At 36.8% G+C, this 19273-nt stretch overlaps 1 protein-coding gene across 3 annotated transcripts in view; it reads left to right on the top strand.

Moving 5' to 3' along the window:
- Positions 1-19019, top strand: part of RB1 (RB transcriptional corepressor 1) — a 131803-nt gene extending 112784 nt beyond the window's left edge. The window contains exons 19-27 of one of the 3 annotated variants that reach the window (XM_079903443.1): positions 1048-1193; positions 3979-4124; positions 6968-7072; positions 7902-8015; positions 8114-8277; positions 10185-10215; positions 12713-12855; positions 13358-13407; positions 18610-19019. In XM_079903443.1, coding sequence (XP_079759569.1) covers positions 1048-1193; positions 3979-4124; positions 6968-7072; positions 7902-8015; positions 8114-8277; positions 10185-10215; positions 12713-12855; positions 13358-13407; positions 18610-18785 — 1075 coding nt within the window. In that variant the 3' untranslated portion in view covers positions 18786-19019. Of the gene's footprint in view, positions 1-1047; positions 1194-3978; positions 4125-6967; positions 7073-7901; positions 8016-8113; positions 8278-10184; positions 10216-12712; positions 12856-13357; positions 13408-15533; positions 17941-18609 lie in introns of those variants that run through there. The other 2 variants (XM_079903446.1, XM_079903444.1) reach the window with 2 other exon arrangements.
- The last annotated feature ends 254 nt before the right edge of the window (positions 19020-19273 follow it).

The following is a 19273-nucleotide window of genomic DNA, read 5'->3' as shown; positions in this document are numbered from 1 at the left end:
CCAAGTTAAGTCAGTCTACAATATTGTTAGTTAGTGAATTGAAGGGAAATTCAAGGGTGATAATAGACTAGACCCTGGTACTTTTAAAGTTATGATGGTGATTCCCTTTTCCTAGTGTACTAGTAAATATATTGCATGTACTAGAAACATCCATAGTAAGGTACAAATCCTACTTCCTGCTCAGAATGATTTCTCAGCTACTAAAACAAAATTAGAAAGTTATGCTTCGGTGTTTACTCCCTAGTACTTGCTCTTCATAGTAGATTCTGGGATATTTTTAAAAGATTGTAAACCTTTTACTAATAGTGACCTTAATAAAAAGTGTTCTTGAAAAAAAAAAAAGAAAGTAGACCTGGATTATCCTCTAAAATAAAGGGCAACACAGAGCAGTAGAAGGTCAGAAATTGAGAAATAATTTTACTAATATCTCTGCCTTGATTTATGCCTGACGTATTTTTAGTATACAGGTATAAATCTGCCTTGATAATGTTACCTGAAATATTAATTCATATAATTGTGTACTATATAATTTAGGAGGGAGTATGTATGTGTAACTTAAGTGCAATGTATATGAACCATAGTTATCAATGAAATGTTTTTAGGAGAGAATCAGAGAAATTGATATTTTGATATCAGTGGCTTGTTCTTTTAAGCTGGAGGAAGGACTGAACCAGAATTCTGGAACCAGAAATTCTGAACCAGAATTTTATGAACTCAGTCCCACTTTAATTATTAGAATTGAACATATAAACATATGCAGCTATTTTTTAAATAACGCAGTAATTCCCAAGAAAAGCCATTTATTGAAATAGAGTTAGAAATGATAAGGACAAGCTTAGTTTTCCTATTAATCTCTCTTTTCCAACTTGTATTTAAAGAGGGATTTGGTGTAGAACAGTAGATTAAATAGACAAGATGTGTTTGGATGCATGTGTACAGCCATGAGTGTGTGTGTGTGTGTGTGTGTGTGTGTGTGAGCGAGAGAGAGAGAGAGAGAGAGATTCTTAGCAAACTTCAAATGAAGTCTTTTCCTTTGAATATACCTAGGTATCTTTCTCCTGTAAGATCCCCAAAGAAAAAAGGGTCAACTACACGTGTAAATTCTACTGCAAATTCAGAGGCACAAGCAACCTCAGCCTTCCAGACTCAGAAGCCATTGAAATCTACCTCCCTTTCACTCTTTTACAAAAAAGGTTAGTAGATGATCACTCTCAAGAGCATGGACTCTGAAACGAGGCTGACTGGATTCAAATCATGGCTCTTCTGCTTAACTAGGCGTGAATTTGGGCAAGTCGCTTTAATATCATATGACCCAGCAATCCCACTACTGGGCATATATCCTGAGAAAACCATAATTCAAAAGAACATATGTACCCCAATGTTCATTGCAGCGCTATTTACATTAGCCAGGTCATGGAAGCAACCTAAATGTCCAATGACAGATGAATGGATAAAGAAGATGTGGTACATATATACAATGGAATATTACTTAGCCATGAAAAGGAATGAAATTGGGTCATTTGTAGAGATGTGGATGGACCTAGAGTCTGTCATACAGAGTGAAGTAAGCCAGAAAGAGAAAAACAGATATCGTATATTAACGCGTATATGTAGAATCTATAAAAGTGGTACAGATGAACCTATTTGCAGGGTAGGAATAGAGGTGTAGATGTAGAGAACAGACATGTGGACATGGTGGGGAAGGGAAGGGTGGGATGAATTGGGAGATTAGGATTGACATATATACACTACAATGCGTAAAATAGATAGCTAGCAGGAACATGCTATAAAGCACAGGAAGCTCAGCTTGGTGCTCTATGATGACCTAGATGGGTGGGATGGGGGTGGGGTGGGAGGGAGGTCCAAGAGGGAGGGGATATAGGTATAAATATAGCTGATTCACTTCATTGTACAGCAGAAACTAACATAACATTGTAAAGCAATTATACTCCAATTTTTAAAAAAAAGGGAAAAAACCTTTAATATCTCTATGCCTGTTTTCTCATCTGTAAAATGGAAATAATAATAATCTACCTTGTATGGGTTTTGAGATATTAAATGAATTAATACATAAAACGCTTCCAACAATGCCTAGCACATAGTAAGCACTCAGAAAGTGTTAGATGTTGTTATTGTCGCTGCTACTGTTATGCTTTCAAACTTATGCCTGGAAATATTTGCTCCTAACATTACTTTTGCTGTTCAGGTGTGTGAGTTGAGATTATACCATGTGTTGTGGCCTAGTGCAGGTGCATTTCCTGGTAACCAGGTTGTATAGCATTCTCTGATTGTGTGTGTATGTGGTGGGATGGGGAGGTCATTTGGGTGTCTGTGCATGTGTATATACATGCAAGTGCACACCCACTTGGAGCTCTTTGAAGGAAAGTAAAAGGCCACATTCCTCTGTGATAAATCATTTTTCTGATTTTTATTCAAGTCAGAGATATACTGAACTTTATAGGCATGTTATAAGCCCTTACGTTAAGAGCGTTGGTTCCAGAGTGTGGTCCCCAACCAGCAGAATCCACCTCACCTGCTAAGTTGTAGAAATGAGAATTTTTGTTTGAGCCCTGCCCCTAGAACTACTCAGTCAGAAGCTCTAGGATGAGGCAAAAAAAAAAAAAATCATTGTTTTTACAAGCCCTCAATGCAAGTCTGATATAAGCCAAAGTTGAGGACCACTGGGTTAAATTATTAACTAAAAAATTCTGATTACCTTATGCAAGTCTTTGAAAAGTAAATTTAAACCAAGGGTCATTATGTTTAAAGTAGATGGAGGAAAATTCAGTTTTGTGGATTACTTTTCTCCAACCTATGTTCCACTAGCATTTTTTAATAAACTCTCTAAATTTAATATCACAGTCATATTACCACTTAGGTAATCTACAAGTCTAGCATTTTTATAGAGAAATACACTATTTGTTTTTAGGATTGGAAAAATTGAGGGACTTCGGAAATTCCATTATTTTAAAAAATAATTACCCTCTTGAATATTGATAGTGAGAATTTTCAACATCTGTGATGAGAGATTACCAGTGGAACTGAAACAAACTCTATTTGGATTGTCTAAGTTCACAAGATCGTAGGATCTTTCTTCCTCCGCCTCAACTTTATTTTATTTTATTTATTTAATTTATTTTTGGCTGTGTTGGGTGTTGCTTGCGGCACGCGGGATCTTCGTTGAGGCATACGGGATCTTTCATTGTGGCGCACGGGCGTCTCTCTAGTTGTGGCGTGCAGGTTTTCTCTCTCTAGTTGTGGTGTGCAGGCTCCAGGGCGCGTGGGCTCTGTAGTTGTGGCGTGTGGGTTCCAGAGTGCGTGAGCTCTGTAGTTCACGGCACGCAGGCTCTGTAGTTGAGGCGCAGGAGCTCAGTAGCGCATGGGCTTAGTTGCCCTGCTGCATGTGGGGTCTTAGTTCCCTAACCAGGGATCGAACCCGCATCCCCTGCATTGGAAGGTGGATTCTTTACCACTGGACCACCAGGGAAGTCCCTCTACCTCAATTTTATGCTGTAATAATTTAGCAAAAGAATTTTTTTTGCTGAATATACTTTCAGCAAAGTATTATTTTGCCTTCTAGTATCTAGGACAGTGCTAAGGCTACAAATCATTTATTCATAAGGAAAACAGTGGTAGAGATGAAGTTAATGTTAAAATGCTATTTAACAGCATTTGGTTATAGCAATTTAATGTTTTGAAAAAATCCACTTGTGATACAAAATTAAGAGTAAATGTGGGGCTTCCCTGGTGGCGCAGTGGTTGAGAGTCCGCCTGCCGATGCAGGGGACACGGGTTCGTGCCCTGGTCCAAGAAGATCCTGCATGCCGCGGAGCGGCTAGGCCCGTGAGCCATGGCCGCTGAGCCTGCGTGTCCGGAGCCTGTGCTCCGCAGCGGGAGAGGCCACAACAGTGAGAGGCCCGTGTACCGCAAAAAAAAAAAAAAAAAAGTAAATGTGATTAATTCCCCTTATTTTTCCAGTGTATCGACTAGCATATCTTCGACTAAATACCCTGTGTGCACACCTTCTGTCTGACCACCCAGAACTAGAACATATCATCTGGACCCTTTTCGAACACACACTGCAAAATGAGTATGAACTCATGAGAGACAGGCATTTGGACCAGGTAAGAAAATTATGCACTTTTCCTACTCGACTCACTTGTTAGCTGTGTACTGATTTCTTAAGAAAAGGTTAGATTCAAATGAGAAGCTGCATCGATTTAGTAGACTTAATATATATTTGCTTGTTGGCTACCCTTTATATTTTTGCTATACTTCTTACAAATGAGAGCTTTAGAGCTTGAGAATATTTCAATAACTTTATTTATTTAATGGCATGAAAGATCTCACTGCAAAGCTCACTGAAGAAACTTTATCATAGGCTTTTTCTATGTTGTGGTAAGCTAGAATTCATTTAGTGTGGAAAAAGCATGAGACTTAAGGATAGTTGATCTAGGACTTCCCTGGTCCAGTGCTTAAGACTCTGTGCTTCCACTGCAGGCTGCAGGGGCATGGGTTTGATCCCTTGTTGGGGAACTAAGAACCCCCGGGGATCTTAGTTGATCTAAAAAAGATCTAAAAAAGAATAGTTGATCTAAAACAGTGTCAAATGAATAAATGAATGAGTTAATTTACAAAGACCATCTCTCATATCTTCCTCTTTCTTCTCTGTTTATGGAATAATATTTTTGTAACAGTTTTATTGAGAGGTAATTCATATACCATGCTAATTACCCATTTAAAATGTACAGTTCAGTAGTTTTTAGTATATTAACAGAGTTGTGCAACAATCACCAAAATCAGTTTTAAAATATTTTCATCATGTCAAAAAGAAACCCTGTACCTGTAGCATACACGCCTCTATTCTCCTACCCCCTCTAACCACAGGCAACACGCTAATCTACTTTCTGTCTTTATAGACTTGCCTCTTCTGGACATTTCATATAAATGGAATCATATAATGTTACCTTTTGTGTCTGGATTCCTTCACTTACTATGTTTTGATTGTTCATCTGTGTTATAGCTTGTATCAGTACTTCATTCCTTTTTATTGCCAAATAATATTCCATTGTATGGCTATACCACATCATGTTTATTTATTCATCAGTTGATGTACATTTGGTTTCCACTTTTTGGCTATTATGAATAATGTTAATGAAAATTCATGTGCAAGTTTTTGGGTGGATGTATGTTTTCATTTCTCTGGGGTATTTACCTAGGAGTGGAATTGCTGGGTCATATGGTAACTCTTTGTATTGCCTTTTGAGGAATGGCCAGATTGTTTACTAGCATGGCTACCCATTTTACATTCCTGTCAGCAGTGTATGGGGTTCCAGTTTCTTCACATCTATACCAACTTCTTATTTGCCTTTTGGATTATAGCTATCTTAGTGGATATGAAGTGATATCTCTTTGTGGTTTTGATTTGCACTTCTCTGATGGCTAATGATATTGAGAATCTTTTTGTGTTCTTATTGACCATTTTGTATATCTTCTTTGGAGAAATAGTTATTCAGATACTTTACCTATTTGTTCATTGGGTTGTCTTTTTATTGTTGAGCCGAAAGGGTTTTTTATATATTCTACATGCAAGTTCTTTATCATGCAAATCCTTATATGATTTGCAAATATTTTCTCTCATTCTCTGAGTTGTCATTTCACTTTCTTTTTTTTTTTTTTTCTTTTTTTTTTTTCATTTCACTTTCTTGATTGTGTCCTTTGAAGCTTTTGGTGCTTTAGTGCTTCAAAAGCTCAGATTTTCTTTTTCTTCTTGAGTCAGTTTTGGTAGTTCGTGTCTTTCCTTAAATTTTTCCATTTCATCTTAGATATCTATTTGGTTGATATGCAGCTGTTCATAATGTTCCCTTTTAATCTTTTTATTTTGGTAAGGTTGGTAGTATTGTTCCCAGTAAGAATGATATTTTGAGCAAAAGATGAATTATTGTATAAAGGTATAACCTACAAATATGTATATTTTACAAGAGCATATTTGAACTCTAAATTCTAGTATGTTGGATTTTTTTTTTAGGTAGGCACTTATTGCCTTATGGGTCTACTGCTTTTCTATAATATAGAAAGATAGACAGTAGTGCTAAGGATTTCTAAAGAGATTAGGTATCTGGAATCAAGAAGATTTTGTGAGTGGTATCTTAGGTAAAGTATTGAAATAGGAGAACAGTGTGAATTAGCAAAGAGGATACTTGGATGGCATTCTAAACGGGAGAAATAGTAGTATTGGGGCTGTTTAAGATGCTAAACAAGGGATGTTGAGTAGGTATTCTTGGCGGTAGATGGGAGCAAGAATGTTGCAGAAGATATCAGTTCTTAAATTAGGTAGTAAAATTCAGACAAATTAAGAAAGTTCGATGTTTCAAAGTCACAGAAAATCACTTCAAATTTTATTTTTATGTTTAAAATACCCTTCTCTTTAAATGTAATATGTGTATAGAGTAATCCATATATCATAAGGATACATCTTAATGTAAATTCATCAACTGAACTCATCTATGAAAGCAAATCAAGAAACAGAACATTGTCAACAGAAGACTGTCTCCTGTCCCTTTCCAGTTACTGCATCCCCCTTAACACCACCACTGAGTATAGTCAATATTATTTTATCTAATAGTTTGAACCCTTTTCACACCTGGCTTTTTTTTTTTAAGTGTTAAACAGTTAATTGATTCCAGTTTCAACTTTTCTCTTCTGAGAAACATTTAAGGAACAGGAGCCAAAGTTAGGGTTATTTACAAACCAGATGATCAGTCCTGAATAATTGAGAGTTGGCTATTTGCATTCTGTCCTTTAAATACTTTACATGTACATTCAAACTGAGCTCAGGATGGGAAAAGATAATTCTGTAGGAAATTAAATTTCCATTTTTTGAAACTAAAAGAAAGATAACAGTGTTTTTTAGAGTACAACCATGCAACAAAATCCTGACTATTTTTATATCACATTTATTTACTAGATTATGATGTGTTCCATGTATGGCATATGCAAAGTGAAGAATATAGACCTTAAATTCAAAATCATTGTAACAGCATACAAAGATCTTCCTCATGCTGTTCAGGAGGTAGGTAATTTTCCATGGTAAGAATTTTCCAGATATATACATATCTGTAATATGGATAGCTTCAGTCATTAATTATATCATATGTTCTGACTGTATTATATAAATTTACATATCAACTTTTTACTTTCATATTATTGGTTAATTATTTGTAACTAAAATGTAATTGGGAAGTTAACACACTTTAGTATTCAAATTCATACTATAAAGTAAATAAAGAATACTATATCCCTGACAATAAGCAGGATATTTGTAATAAACTTTTACACAAATATATAAAAAACGTATATATCTATGACATTTCACTGCTAGTAGAGCAGCTATAATCCAAGCCTAAGATGGCTTTTTCGGATTGTTTTTGCCTGTAAAATATGCGTTTTTACTGTAAATAGTATTATGAACTATTAAAATAGAAAATCTAGGCTTCCCTGGTGGCACAGTGGTTAAGAATCCACCTGCCAATGCAGGGGACACGGGTTTGAGCCCTGTTCCGTGAAGTTCCTACTTGCCACGGAGCAACTAAGCCCGTGCACAACTACTGAGCCTGCGCTCTAGAGCCCGTGAGCCACAACTACTGAGCCCGTGAGCCACAACTACTGAGCCCGTGTGCCACAACTACTGAGCCCGTATGTTACAACTACTGAAGCCCACGCACCTAGAGCCCGTGCTCCGCAGCAAGGGAAGCCACCACTCACCACAGCTAAAGAAAGCCCGTAGGCAGCAACAAAGACCCAATGCAGCCAAAAATTAATTAATTGATAAAAAAAAAAGAAAGTCTAAGGAGTTAAATACCCAAATTCATTTAACAAGTGTTTTTGCTCTTCTTCCTCAGACATTCAAACGTGTTTTGATCAGAGAAGAGGAGTATGATTCTATTATCGTATTCTATAATTCAGTCTTCATGCAGAGACTGAAAACAAATATTTTGCAGTATGCTTCCACCAGGGTATGTTAAAAAGCATCCTTTGTTTGGGAAAATCTAATTATAAAGCAGTGGATCTCACTAAAACGTTAAGTAATCTACTTTTTTTGTTTTTCCTCTAGCCCCCTACCTTGTCACCAATTCCTCACATTCCTCGAAGCCCTTACAAGTTTTCTAGCTCACCTTTACGGGTTCCTGGGGGGAACATCTACATATCACCCCTGAAGAATCCGTATAAAATTTCAGAAGGTCTGCCTATGCCAACAAAAATGACTCCAAGATCAAGGTTTGTGTTTTCTTTTTAGGGAAGTGGTAAAGAATAAGAGGGACTTATTTTGATCCAAGCTTAAGAACACAAAGCTTTCTTCATTTAAAATAAGCTAGATTTGAGACCCTAATTTCCTCATTTATATTAAGTGATGTGATAAGAATTGGGGGTCTGGGGGGAGGTAATCTGTTTACTTAGATGGGTTTGCACATTTAGTCATCAGCTTTCCTGGCTGCTGTGGTCTGTTCTTTTGTAAACAGTCTGAGCACCAGTTTGATGATAAGTTTCAAAGTCACTCCCATGTTTTTGTAAGTAGCCAGTCTGCTAAACAAAGTAGATTACTTTTGGTTAAGAATTTTTATTCTGGAGTTTACTGAATGTCCTGTGAACTCTTTCTGTGGATGTGTTCATCTTGCTTATAAAAATGTAGATGACTGATTAAATGTAGGTGACTGTAAATTAAGTCTTTAGAAGTCCATTCCTAATTCTGCCTGTGGCCTCTTTGTATTAACTTGGGCAGGTCTCAGGGTGCTGTGGCTCAGGTAAATGATGAGTGTGAAACTGTTTTAAATTCTCAGATGAAAGGTTCTGTGCAGCTACAAATCAGTATATTATCTTCCACATCCAACAGCAAGTGCTCTCTGGCTTTTGAAGTACTTCAGTTGACTCATTATGTGTTATCAAGGGCTATTTAAAACTGACTTTATTTGGATAAAGTGGAGGCAGATTTGCTTGTAAAGTCTCAGAAAACGTTAGCCCATATAGTTGTACTTAATGGGCAAGAAAAACAAGAAGGGGATATATTAACCCTATAGAAAAAATTCGTGTGGTGTGTTTAATTATATAAATAATGCACACTCATAAAAGTTTCAAACTCTACAGTAAAAGAAAAAGTAGAAAATAATTGGCAAATGATATAAATGCTCCCATGTGCCCCTGTATCGTCTTCTGTTTATTTGGTGTTCTTATAGTTGAGTATCTGTGTACTGATATTTACAAATTACATTATAAACTGCTGAGATGCCACACCATGTCTAATTTGTACACATGAAAACGTATACTTAGCTAAATTTTTAATGGTGATAATTAACCCATGTTATGCTGATAATGATGGCTTTTTTGCTGATCTTAGTTAAATCACTTCCAGGTTGGAGTCCTTTAGCAAAAAAGTCACATTCTGAAAATCCTGATAAATCATTGATCAAGTATTAAGAGAGCATCTTAACACTCTACATATTCAGCATATTTAGTTAAATCAAATATATCAATATATAGAATGATGGCCACTTATCAAAGAATTGGGAGGACAATAAAATCCATATATTTATTGATTCCATGTACATATGATCAAATCTTTGTTGTGTCAGGCTAATGCTGTTCTTCACCTTTATTATCAGGAGTGTAAATTATATGGTTCAAGCAAGGACAAACTAATAAGAGATTTCTGATTCTAGGATATGTGTTAAATAGCCTTTACTATATATAGTAAATATATTTACTATACTATATATAGATCCTAATTAGAATTCTGATTATCACATATAAGTTTTTGCCAAATGTAACTTGAATTTTTAATGAGAAAAGGTGAAAGAAATTTTAATTGTTAGTCATTGATTTATGAAGAATTAAGTATGGATAAACTTAAAATTTTCTTTTACCCTTTTTAAATGTGAACAATGGCAGAATATGTTCTTGCAGACATGCAGGTCTTGCTTTAAAAAATCTAAGGAACCAGTTCAGTGTTTGACTAGACTAGCAGTACCAGAATAAGTCTCTAATGAGTATAATTTGTCAGTGGTTCCAGGGGTAGAGGAAACCTTTGATTTGGCATTCCTGATAGTTCAGAATGACGTGTGTATGTTCACCTCTGCACAGTTGGATATGATTTGCATTTTACTAATTTGTATTTTATATTAACTTGACAGGATCTTAGTATCAATTGGTGAATCATTTGGGGTGAGTACTTTTCCTGTGAAATACAATAGTATGCACTATAACTATAAAAGAAATCGAGAATTTCTGTAATTGAATTTACAAATGCTATTATTCAAGCACCTCATTCAGGCATACTGCGTAGAATTTAGAAGACATCAGATTTATTTTCAAATCAGATTTAATTTTAAATCATATTCATAATTGGTGCATTTCAAAGTTGTTTTCTAAACATTTCTTTGAGATTATATATGTGTGTGTATACATTCATGTCTATACATACAAATATATGCATTATATAATCTCAAAGGAATGTTGTAAAAAACAGCTTTGAGATTCACTAATTTGAAATAAGATACTCCAAAATGTAATCACTGTGTCCAGATGTCACCAGCCAGTCCTTACCCACTGGTCTCCTTCTATACATATACACACTTTTGCTTTTCTTCCTCTCCAAATTCTAGGATATTCTTTCCCTGTTAAATTGATAAGGAATTGGTTACATGCCCCAGTGTAAGTGACAGAGTCTGTGGTGGTCTTTGTTCCAGAGGAGTGCAGGGCAAAGCTTAGCTTTGAAATGGTTATTCTAGTCTGGGAACCCATTACTCTAGCTGGCCTTGCATTACCATCACTAATTCAGCAGTCCTGTATTCAGTATGCATTACTATTAATGTTTCATACTACCCACCCCTCTGCCTATATTTGTTATTTATTGCTGCGTAACAAATCACCCCCAAACTTAGTAACTTAAACGTTTTTTCATCTCAGTTTCTGTGGGTCAGTACGCAGGCATGGCTTAGGATCCAGGGTCTCTCCAGACAAGGCTGCAGTCAGTGTGTCACCTGGAGCTGCACTTATCTCCAGGCTCACCTGGAGGACGACCTCTCAGAGACTCATTCATATGGCTGTTGGCTGATCCTCGATGGCTACTGGTCCAAGCCATCAGTTCCTTGACACGTGGGCTTCTCCGTAGGGTGACAGGCTACTCACAACATAGCAGCTTGCTTCTCCCAGAGCAAGGACTCCAAGAGAGGGAGGCAGGGAACGAGGGAGATAAACAAGCGAAATGGAAGTCACTCTTGTTGTAATCTTGGAAGTGACTTTCCATCACTTTTGCCACATTATTTTGTCAGGAGCAAGACACCACCAGGTCCAACCCACACTCAAGGAGATGAGGATTAGTGAGAGCCATTCTAGCATCTGCCTGCTGCACTGCCCCAAATGAAATAACTAGAGAACCATAAATGTTTGTATACTAAAAGACCAAATGTTAAAATGTTTGTTACAAATAGTAAATGCTGTGACGTTTAGCTCAATATAGGCTGCAGCTGTCAGGCTTCACAAGGGGGATATGGACCACATAAATAGGATTGGATCTGGATAAGTATAGAGTAGTGGTCTTCAAACTTTTTTGCTTGCCATAGCCTCTAAAAGAATTGAGAAAATGTTATATGTCCTTCCATATTTTAAAGCTGATAACTGAAAATCTTATAAATTTAATAGGTGCCCAGAATTTTGTTTCTATCATATTGTACATGTGCTCTAAATATATTTTCCATCAAAATCTGGTTTTGCATTTAATTTTTTTGAAACTTAGTTCATTTAATTTTTGGAAAATAAAGCATAATTAGCAAAGCTAATCCTTACTGTCAAATCAGTCAAATCACATTTAATTTCTATCAGAAAGTCTGACTTCATTCTTGAGTTCAAATAAATGTGTTAATACACATCACTGAGATTATCACCTCACTCTGGTTCTGAAATAGATAGACAAGACATAGAGTTTTTCCATGTGTTTGTCCTTTGGATCAAATAAGGTATTGTGCCCCCTTTGGTATTTCTTACCAAAGCTTTCTTTGCTGTGAAAGGATTCTCCCTCAGGAGATAAATATCTCAGGTCATCTCTAGTAATACTTGGATGGACTCAAATGCTTAAGTTTTTTGGATATTTAATATTTTATTTTAAAACTTTTAGAGTTAGGATATCAACAAATACTGATATCCTAACAATACATCAATAATGGCTTCAAATATGTAGTATGACTTGTCAACATGATACCCATAAAGTGAGCCCAAAGTTATTATTCACTAAACATCGCTTATTAAATTCCTGTGACATTCTTTCCGGTTATGCTGTGCTCTAAAAAGAAAAAAAAAAATCTGTCAAAAATAAGCTTCCAGGAAGCTGTTCCAGCTTTGCATGCTTCTGAGAAGTAGCCCTAGTTTTGTGTGTGAGTAGGTTCTGAAAACGAGGAACTAGGACTTTTGGAGTAGCCATCAGAGTTGTTGGGAAGACATAGGAGGGTTTGAAAATTGCAGGTATTTAATTGGGGCAGAGTTAGGTGCAGTTAGTCTGATTTTAACATTTTTCACATCTCTTATTTGGTCCGTAAAGGCAGAAAATTAAAATGCAGATATTACCTCTGCCTGATTTTTGACCCACCTCAAACCTGCAATTAGGGGTTGCTAAGCAAAGTGGTGGCATTTAATGATTTAAAATAAAGAATTCCATAATTTGCAGACTTCTGAGAAGTTCCAGAAAATAAATCAAATGGTGTGTAACAGCGACCGTGTGCTCAAAAGAAGTGCTGAAGGAAGCAACCCTCCTAAACCACTGAAAAAACTGCGCTTTGACATTGAAGGATCGGATGAAGCAGATGGAAGGTAGGAGCCGTTTTTCAGGAGCTGAGCTGGTCATCGGGAGAACCCAGAGCGCCAGCCCTACTCCCGACTTACACCAGTCCTTCTCATGCCAGTTTTATTTGGAAATTATGAGGATTGCTCAAAATAGTAGGTGTGACTGCATCCCAAAGTAAAAAGCACCATGTAAATCTACTGAAATTAATTGAAAATATCAGATGTTAAAAATCTGGTCATTTTTTTACAAAGCTATTGATAAAATTTTGTTAGTTTTGATTAACATTAGATTTTTAAATGCTTACTCTTGAAAAATGCTACTGTGTTTCATAAGAACCACTGAAAAAATATCTAGGATCATAAATTTGTGACATTTATATTTTAGATGTTCGATTTATAAACCTTTGAAATTAAAAGCTACTCACTAAAATAAGAGCATAAAAAGTCATTGAAAACATAGTTATTGGAAATCTGAGGTTTTCATTTGTACATATACATATGAAATATTTTGCATTTTTTAAATCTGCAGTAAACATCTCCCAGGGGAGTCCAAATTTCAACAGAAACTGGCAGAAATGAGTAAGTACTTATCATTAAACCTTATGTAAATGAACAGTCATTTACATTGCGGAAAGCCTTTTCACATTATAAAAGAATAAATTTATAGAATCTCTTCAATTAGTGACTTGCTTCTGCGTTCAAGATATAATTCGCTCAAGCATGTGTTGTTTACTAGCCTGTATGGGTTAGATGTGTGATGCAAAGTGAAGGTCGTCTTCATCCTTCCTAAAATCTGTGCGGGAAGACCAAGAAGTGAAACCAAATCTTCAACACGAATGGCTGTGGTTAGAAAATATTTTAGGATAGCAGAACTGTAATGAGGTACCTTTATTTAAGAGTATTGGATGTAGGCAAGAATATATATATACTTAGCATATATAAACATCATCACCCTTAGCATATATAAACATCATCACCCTTAGCATATATAAACATCATCACCCTTATTTAAAGAATAATCTTTTATTCTGCTATTACTGAACTTCCCTAATTTGCAAGTTTTAGAACTTATTTTAAACAAAAGTTTTTCATTACTGGAAATCAGAATTTTGATAAAGAACACAAGAACATTTTCCAAGTTATACAGAGTGACTTAAGTTTGGAATGTTAAGGCAAATGGACTTCTCTCCTAAGCTACTCTGACACTATGAAAGATTAACCCAAGTATAGTAGATGGGAAGCACATTAAGAAAAAGATCTGTGTGCACTGACTGCTACTGCGATGTCTTAGAGAGGTAGCCGTGAGGGTGAGTGTGACATTTCCTGATAATCTGGTGCCAGACCCATTAACAGGAAGCAGAGCTGGGTCTTGGAAAGAAGACAAATATTTAGGAGATAATAAGAATTAAAACTGTCGTTCCTAGGTCATAGGACATATCAGTAAGAACAGTACCAATTAAAATGTGACTTTTTAAAAAGGGGCTTTCTCTCAATGTCTCTGTAGATACTAACTTTGAAATATAAAGTGTTTTTAAAAATACTTTTGATTTTTTAAACCATATTTCTATGTGTATTATTTTGAAGAGTACTGTTGAAACTAAATTAAATTTTGTGGTTATAAATGGATCTCTTTTTGGATTTTACATCAACTAATATACTCCTGTTTTAACTTTTAAATAGTTGTAGCTTTTCCCCCCAGTGCATGAAAATAGACATGAAGCTTATAACCAAAATCAGACCTTAAAAACATGTGGAAGCATTTTGGAACCCACAAATATGCATTTTAAAAGGAGCAGAAAGCTGTAAAAACGTGTATATTTTCTTATAGAAGAGCTCAGTTGCTGTAGTCAGTACATTTCGCAGTGACACACTTAGCTATGACCAGGAATTCCCTCTGCCGGGCTGAAGTTCAGGGCCTTTGTGCAGCTGAAAATTGAGGAGAGGTAGCAGGAGTTTTAACCCATGAGGAGAAGGAATTCTCCAGGTTGCTCTTCAGCTTTCCTCAAAAAAACTGTATTCAGAAGAAGGTCATTACACAGTGCTAGATTGCTCAGAGTGGAAGGGCCAGAAGGGGAGACTGAGTCACTCCTTTCTTTACCAAGCGTGAGTGTTTTGTGCTTCTTTATGAAGAGCCTTTGCCCACCTCTAAAATCAAGTTAAGATTTTTTAAATTATTTAAGAGAAGCATTCTGTTTTTGTGTTGTAATTAATAATGTATTTTTAAATGTCCATGTCCAAATTAAATGAGCTGTGAGCTGATGTGTTTGCAGTACTTGCAGCGTGTCTCCAAACACAAGGGAATTCCTGGCTTCATGAAGAATAACACTCACTTCAGCAGACCAGCCCAGAATTCTGTTTTGCTCAGGTGCCAAACTTAACCATATCATCTCTAAAACAGTGGCCTACAAAGTTGGGCACACTTGGGTGTGTGTAAGACCACCTTTTGGGGGTACATAAAGAGACTATTAGAATATTTGTCTTTATCTCATCTATTTTAATGTTTGGGGTGTGTGTGTCTTATAATTTAGACACATATGCATACATACATACATACATTTAGTGGTACTGCTTGGAAAAAAATTTGCTGATGGGGATGTATGATTTAAAAAACGAAACCACTGCTTTTGCGAGGCCCTGGGCTCCATCAGTTTGGCGTAAGCATAACATGTGTGGCAGCCCTTTACCAGCTTACCCAGCACCGTCAGTGCTGTTAACATTTCTTCATCCTTGTTTTAGCATCTACTCGAACACGAATGCAAAAGCAGAAAATGAATGATAGCACGGATACCTCAAACAGGGAAGAAAAGTGAGGACCTCACGACCTTGGTGGGCACCCTGTACATCTCCGGCTTCATTGTCTCCCACAGATCTGACTGTAGAACTCTCCCAGGTTCTGTTTACGGCCACATTTGATACATACCTTCAGCTCTTTCTGTGGATAGCACAGTTGAGTATTTGTGCAGGGGATTCCTAAGCCACTTGCAACATTGTAGTCACTAGAACATGCATTGTTATTGTTCAAGATTGAAAGTCCTGTGCCAGTCCTGCCATTTAAAAAGCTGTAGCAGATGTTTCCATTTCCAAAATACAGTAAGTCCCCTACATACGAACCTTCAAGATACGAACTTTCAAAGATGTGAACAATTGAATCCAGCAAGGAACCAGAACCTGTGCCATTAATGTCAGGCGTGAGTGAAATTGCAGCTTGCCTTCCGTCTCCTATTGCTGACGATCCTTCAGCTCTACCATCTCCCACCTCCTTTCTCTCTTCTAGTCAGTAACTCTTCTTGCCTCTTCAGGCGATGCCAGCCCCTGTGTGCCAGCTGTTGTACTGTACTACTGTACTTTTCAAGGTACTGTACTGTAAGATTAAAAATGTTTTCTTTATTTTTTGTGTTTGTTGGTTTTTTATGTATTATTTGTGTGAAAAGTATTATAAAGCTATTACAGTACAGTACTATATAGCCGATTGTGTTAGTTGGGTACCTAGGCTAACTTCGCTGGACTTACAAACAAATTGGTCTTATGAAGCACGCTCTGAATGGAACTCGTTCGTATGTAGGGGTTTTACTTATAATTGCTCTGCTTTACAAATGGTGGCAGGATCCCCTGGGAGTGAGAGTCCTCACAACCTGTGCCTATCTGAGTACTTTGTCTTCTCTTGTGGCATGTATGTGATGTTTGCTCTTATTTTTATTAATTTATATTTATTTTTTTTAACTTAACATGAACACCCTTAGAAAATGCGTCTTGTCTTCCAAATGCAATTTGGCTGACTGCCCCCATTCGCCCAAATGATCCTGAGCTCTTGTGCTAAAACATATATTAGAAACTAGGGAAAAATTACTAATTTTTACACATTAGATTTTAGTTTACTCATGGAAACTAAATGGATGTACTGTGTGTTTGTTTTATAAATATTAGTTTTTAAATACAAACAGAAAGCAAAGTATAAACATATGAGATACTGTCATACTACTGATACAGATTTCATACCTCAGGACTTGTAAAAATTTATTCTTTTCTTCCTCCAACTCATATTTTAAAGTAAAGAGTTATTAATAGTACTCTTGGTTTTTATACCATTCAGATCACTGAATTCATGAAGTACCCATCTAGTGCTTGGAAAATAAAGTGTTCAGCTAGAGCTTTGCTGCAGAGGACCCTAATACAGTATATCCCAAGTGCACTTTCTAACGTTTCTGGGTCCCAAAGCATCAAGATACAAAATAATTTTACTCCACAAACAGACTGTTAACTATAGGAGCCTTAATTTTTTTCTTAGAGAGTTATATAATTACATCTCAGCAATTACTCTGCCCTCCTGAATGCGGGAAGAGGGTGTGTTTGTTCTGGAATGGTACATATCTTCCGTGTATCTTTTGAACTAGCAGTTGTCCTTTTTTTTTTCTTAATTCAGCATGGTCTAACACTGGCATTTTCAAAGCCGCATCATTTCTCATCCAAAATGCAGGTAACGAAAGGTCTTTGGGTTAGGCATTAATGTTGCTCTCTGATTTTGTGCAAAAGCTTCAATTTAAAACAGCTGCATTAGAAAAGAGGCGCTCCCCCCTCCAACACCTAAAGGTGTATTTAAATATCTTGTGTGATTAACTTATTTAGAGATGGTATAATTTAAAATAGGTGGTATTTAAGGTAGCATCTACTAGCTTTTAGGAAAATTACTTTGTCTAAACTCAGAGTTCTTTTTAAAAAGAAACCTGGTCTTATTTGTTAGAAAACAAAACTTTATTTTGTGCTCAGTTCAGTTGCAAACTTATTTTTTTGACAGTTATCTTGATAGCAAAGGCACTAGAAAGCTTTATCTCATTTCCTCATTCATTTTTGCATGAATATCAAACAAATCAGTTAGTTTTTAGGTCAAGGGCTTACCACATTTCTGAGTCTTTTGCTAATAAGTTCATGTTAGAATTAGTGTCAGAACTTAAGGAACTTCAGAGATCATGTATTGAGATTTCTTAAATAAGGCTTCAGATATTGCTTTATTGCTTTTTGTATTGGTTAAAACTGTACATTTAAAATCGCTGTTACTATTTTCTACGATTAACAATAGTTTGTCTATTTTTAAATAAATTAGTTGTTAAGAGTCTTAATGGTCTGATGTGGTCTTTGTATTAAGTGCACTAACGTTCTCTTTGGTATCTAAATTCTCTCCTAGTATCTCATCCGTTCTTAGCCTTTAAGAATGGGCTTTATATGCTGATGAATCCCAGATTTATTTCTCCAGCCTGACCTCTTCATGGAGGTCAGAGCTCTCACAGCCAACAGAACCGCTGATTCCTACCCCTCCTCCCCACCCAGCTTCTCAAAATATAAACCAAAATCAAACAAAAACACCCTTTTCTACCCTAGTCTTTTCCCATGTTATTAAACACTTACTTGCTCAAGATAAAATCCTGAGTCTTCTATTAGCTGTTGTCTGGACCACTGTTAAAGACTTCTAACTGGTCTCCACTTCCCTCTCTTTCCTCTTTACCTTTCTACTCCTTAAAGACCCCTTTAAAATATAAATTGATTCACTTTGCTCCTCTCCTTGAAGTATTCAGACTCCTGATCGCGGCCTGGGAAGCGGCCCCTACCTTCTTCTCCGTCCTGTTCTCGGGCTACTTTCTCCCTGCTCACTGTGCTTTACCCCCACTGGCCTTCTTCTCTTATGACGCCAAGCCCATCCCTACCTCAGGCTTTTACATTTGCTGTTCCTTCTGTCCAGCGTGCTCCTCCCCCAGGATTTTGCTTAGCTGGTTTCCTCTTGTCTTTCAGGGCTCAGCTCAGAGGCCTTCCTTGACACCCAAGCTAAAATCCTTCCTCTGTACTGTGCCACTCTCCTTCAAAAGTGTAACAGCATTCATCACCGTCAGAAACTGCCTTACTTGGGTTGCCTATTGCCTGTTTACCCACCCCGGCATCAACCTGGCTGGCCTTACCTACTACTATAGTTGTAGCATCTAGAAGAAGCCCGTATGTAGGGGGGAAAAAGGTATGTTTTCTGTATGTTTTCCAAGTATGTAGAAACGATATTCTCTTTCTCTTTGAAAATGCCATGTATTGAGTACCTACTGTATTTCAGGCACATTCTAAAATGTGATACAACAAGTAAATAAAATTAAGATTCCCCCTCTCTGTGGAACTTACATTCTAATTCTAGTTTCGGGAAAAGAGAGCAAACGAATAAATAAACGAGGAATATAGTATATGTGATTGTATTAAGTTCTGTGGAGAAAGACGTGCCGGGGGGAGAGCAGGGAGTACCGGTAGGGAGAGGAGTTTTAACACTTAAAGGACAGTGGTCAGGGCAAGACTTGCCGAGGTGCTATTTGAGCCAAGTGTTGCAGAGGGTGAGGGAGTGAGCCAGGCACCAGAGGGGGTAGAACAGAACACAGAGAGAAAGAAGCCAGTGCTCAGAGGTGGGTGTGCATCGGGTGTA

The sequence above is a fragment of the Stenella coeruleoalba genome, assembly GCF_951394435.1.
Source record: "Stenella coeruleoalba genome assembly, chromosome: 18".
Lineage (NCBI taxonomy): Eukaryota > Metazoa > Chordata > Mammalia > Artiodactyla > Delphinidae > Stenella > Stenella coeruleoalba.
This window is presented reverse-complemented; position numbering and strand designations above follow the sequence as displayed.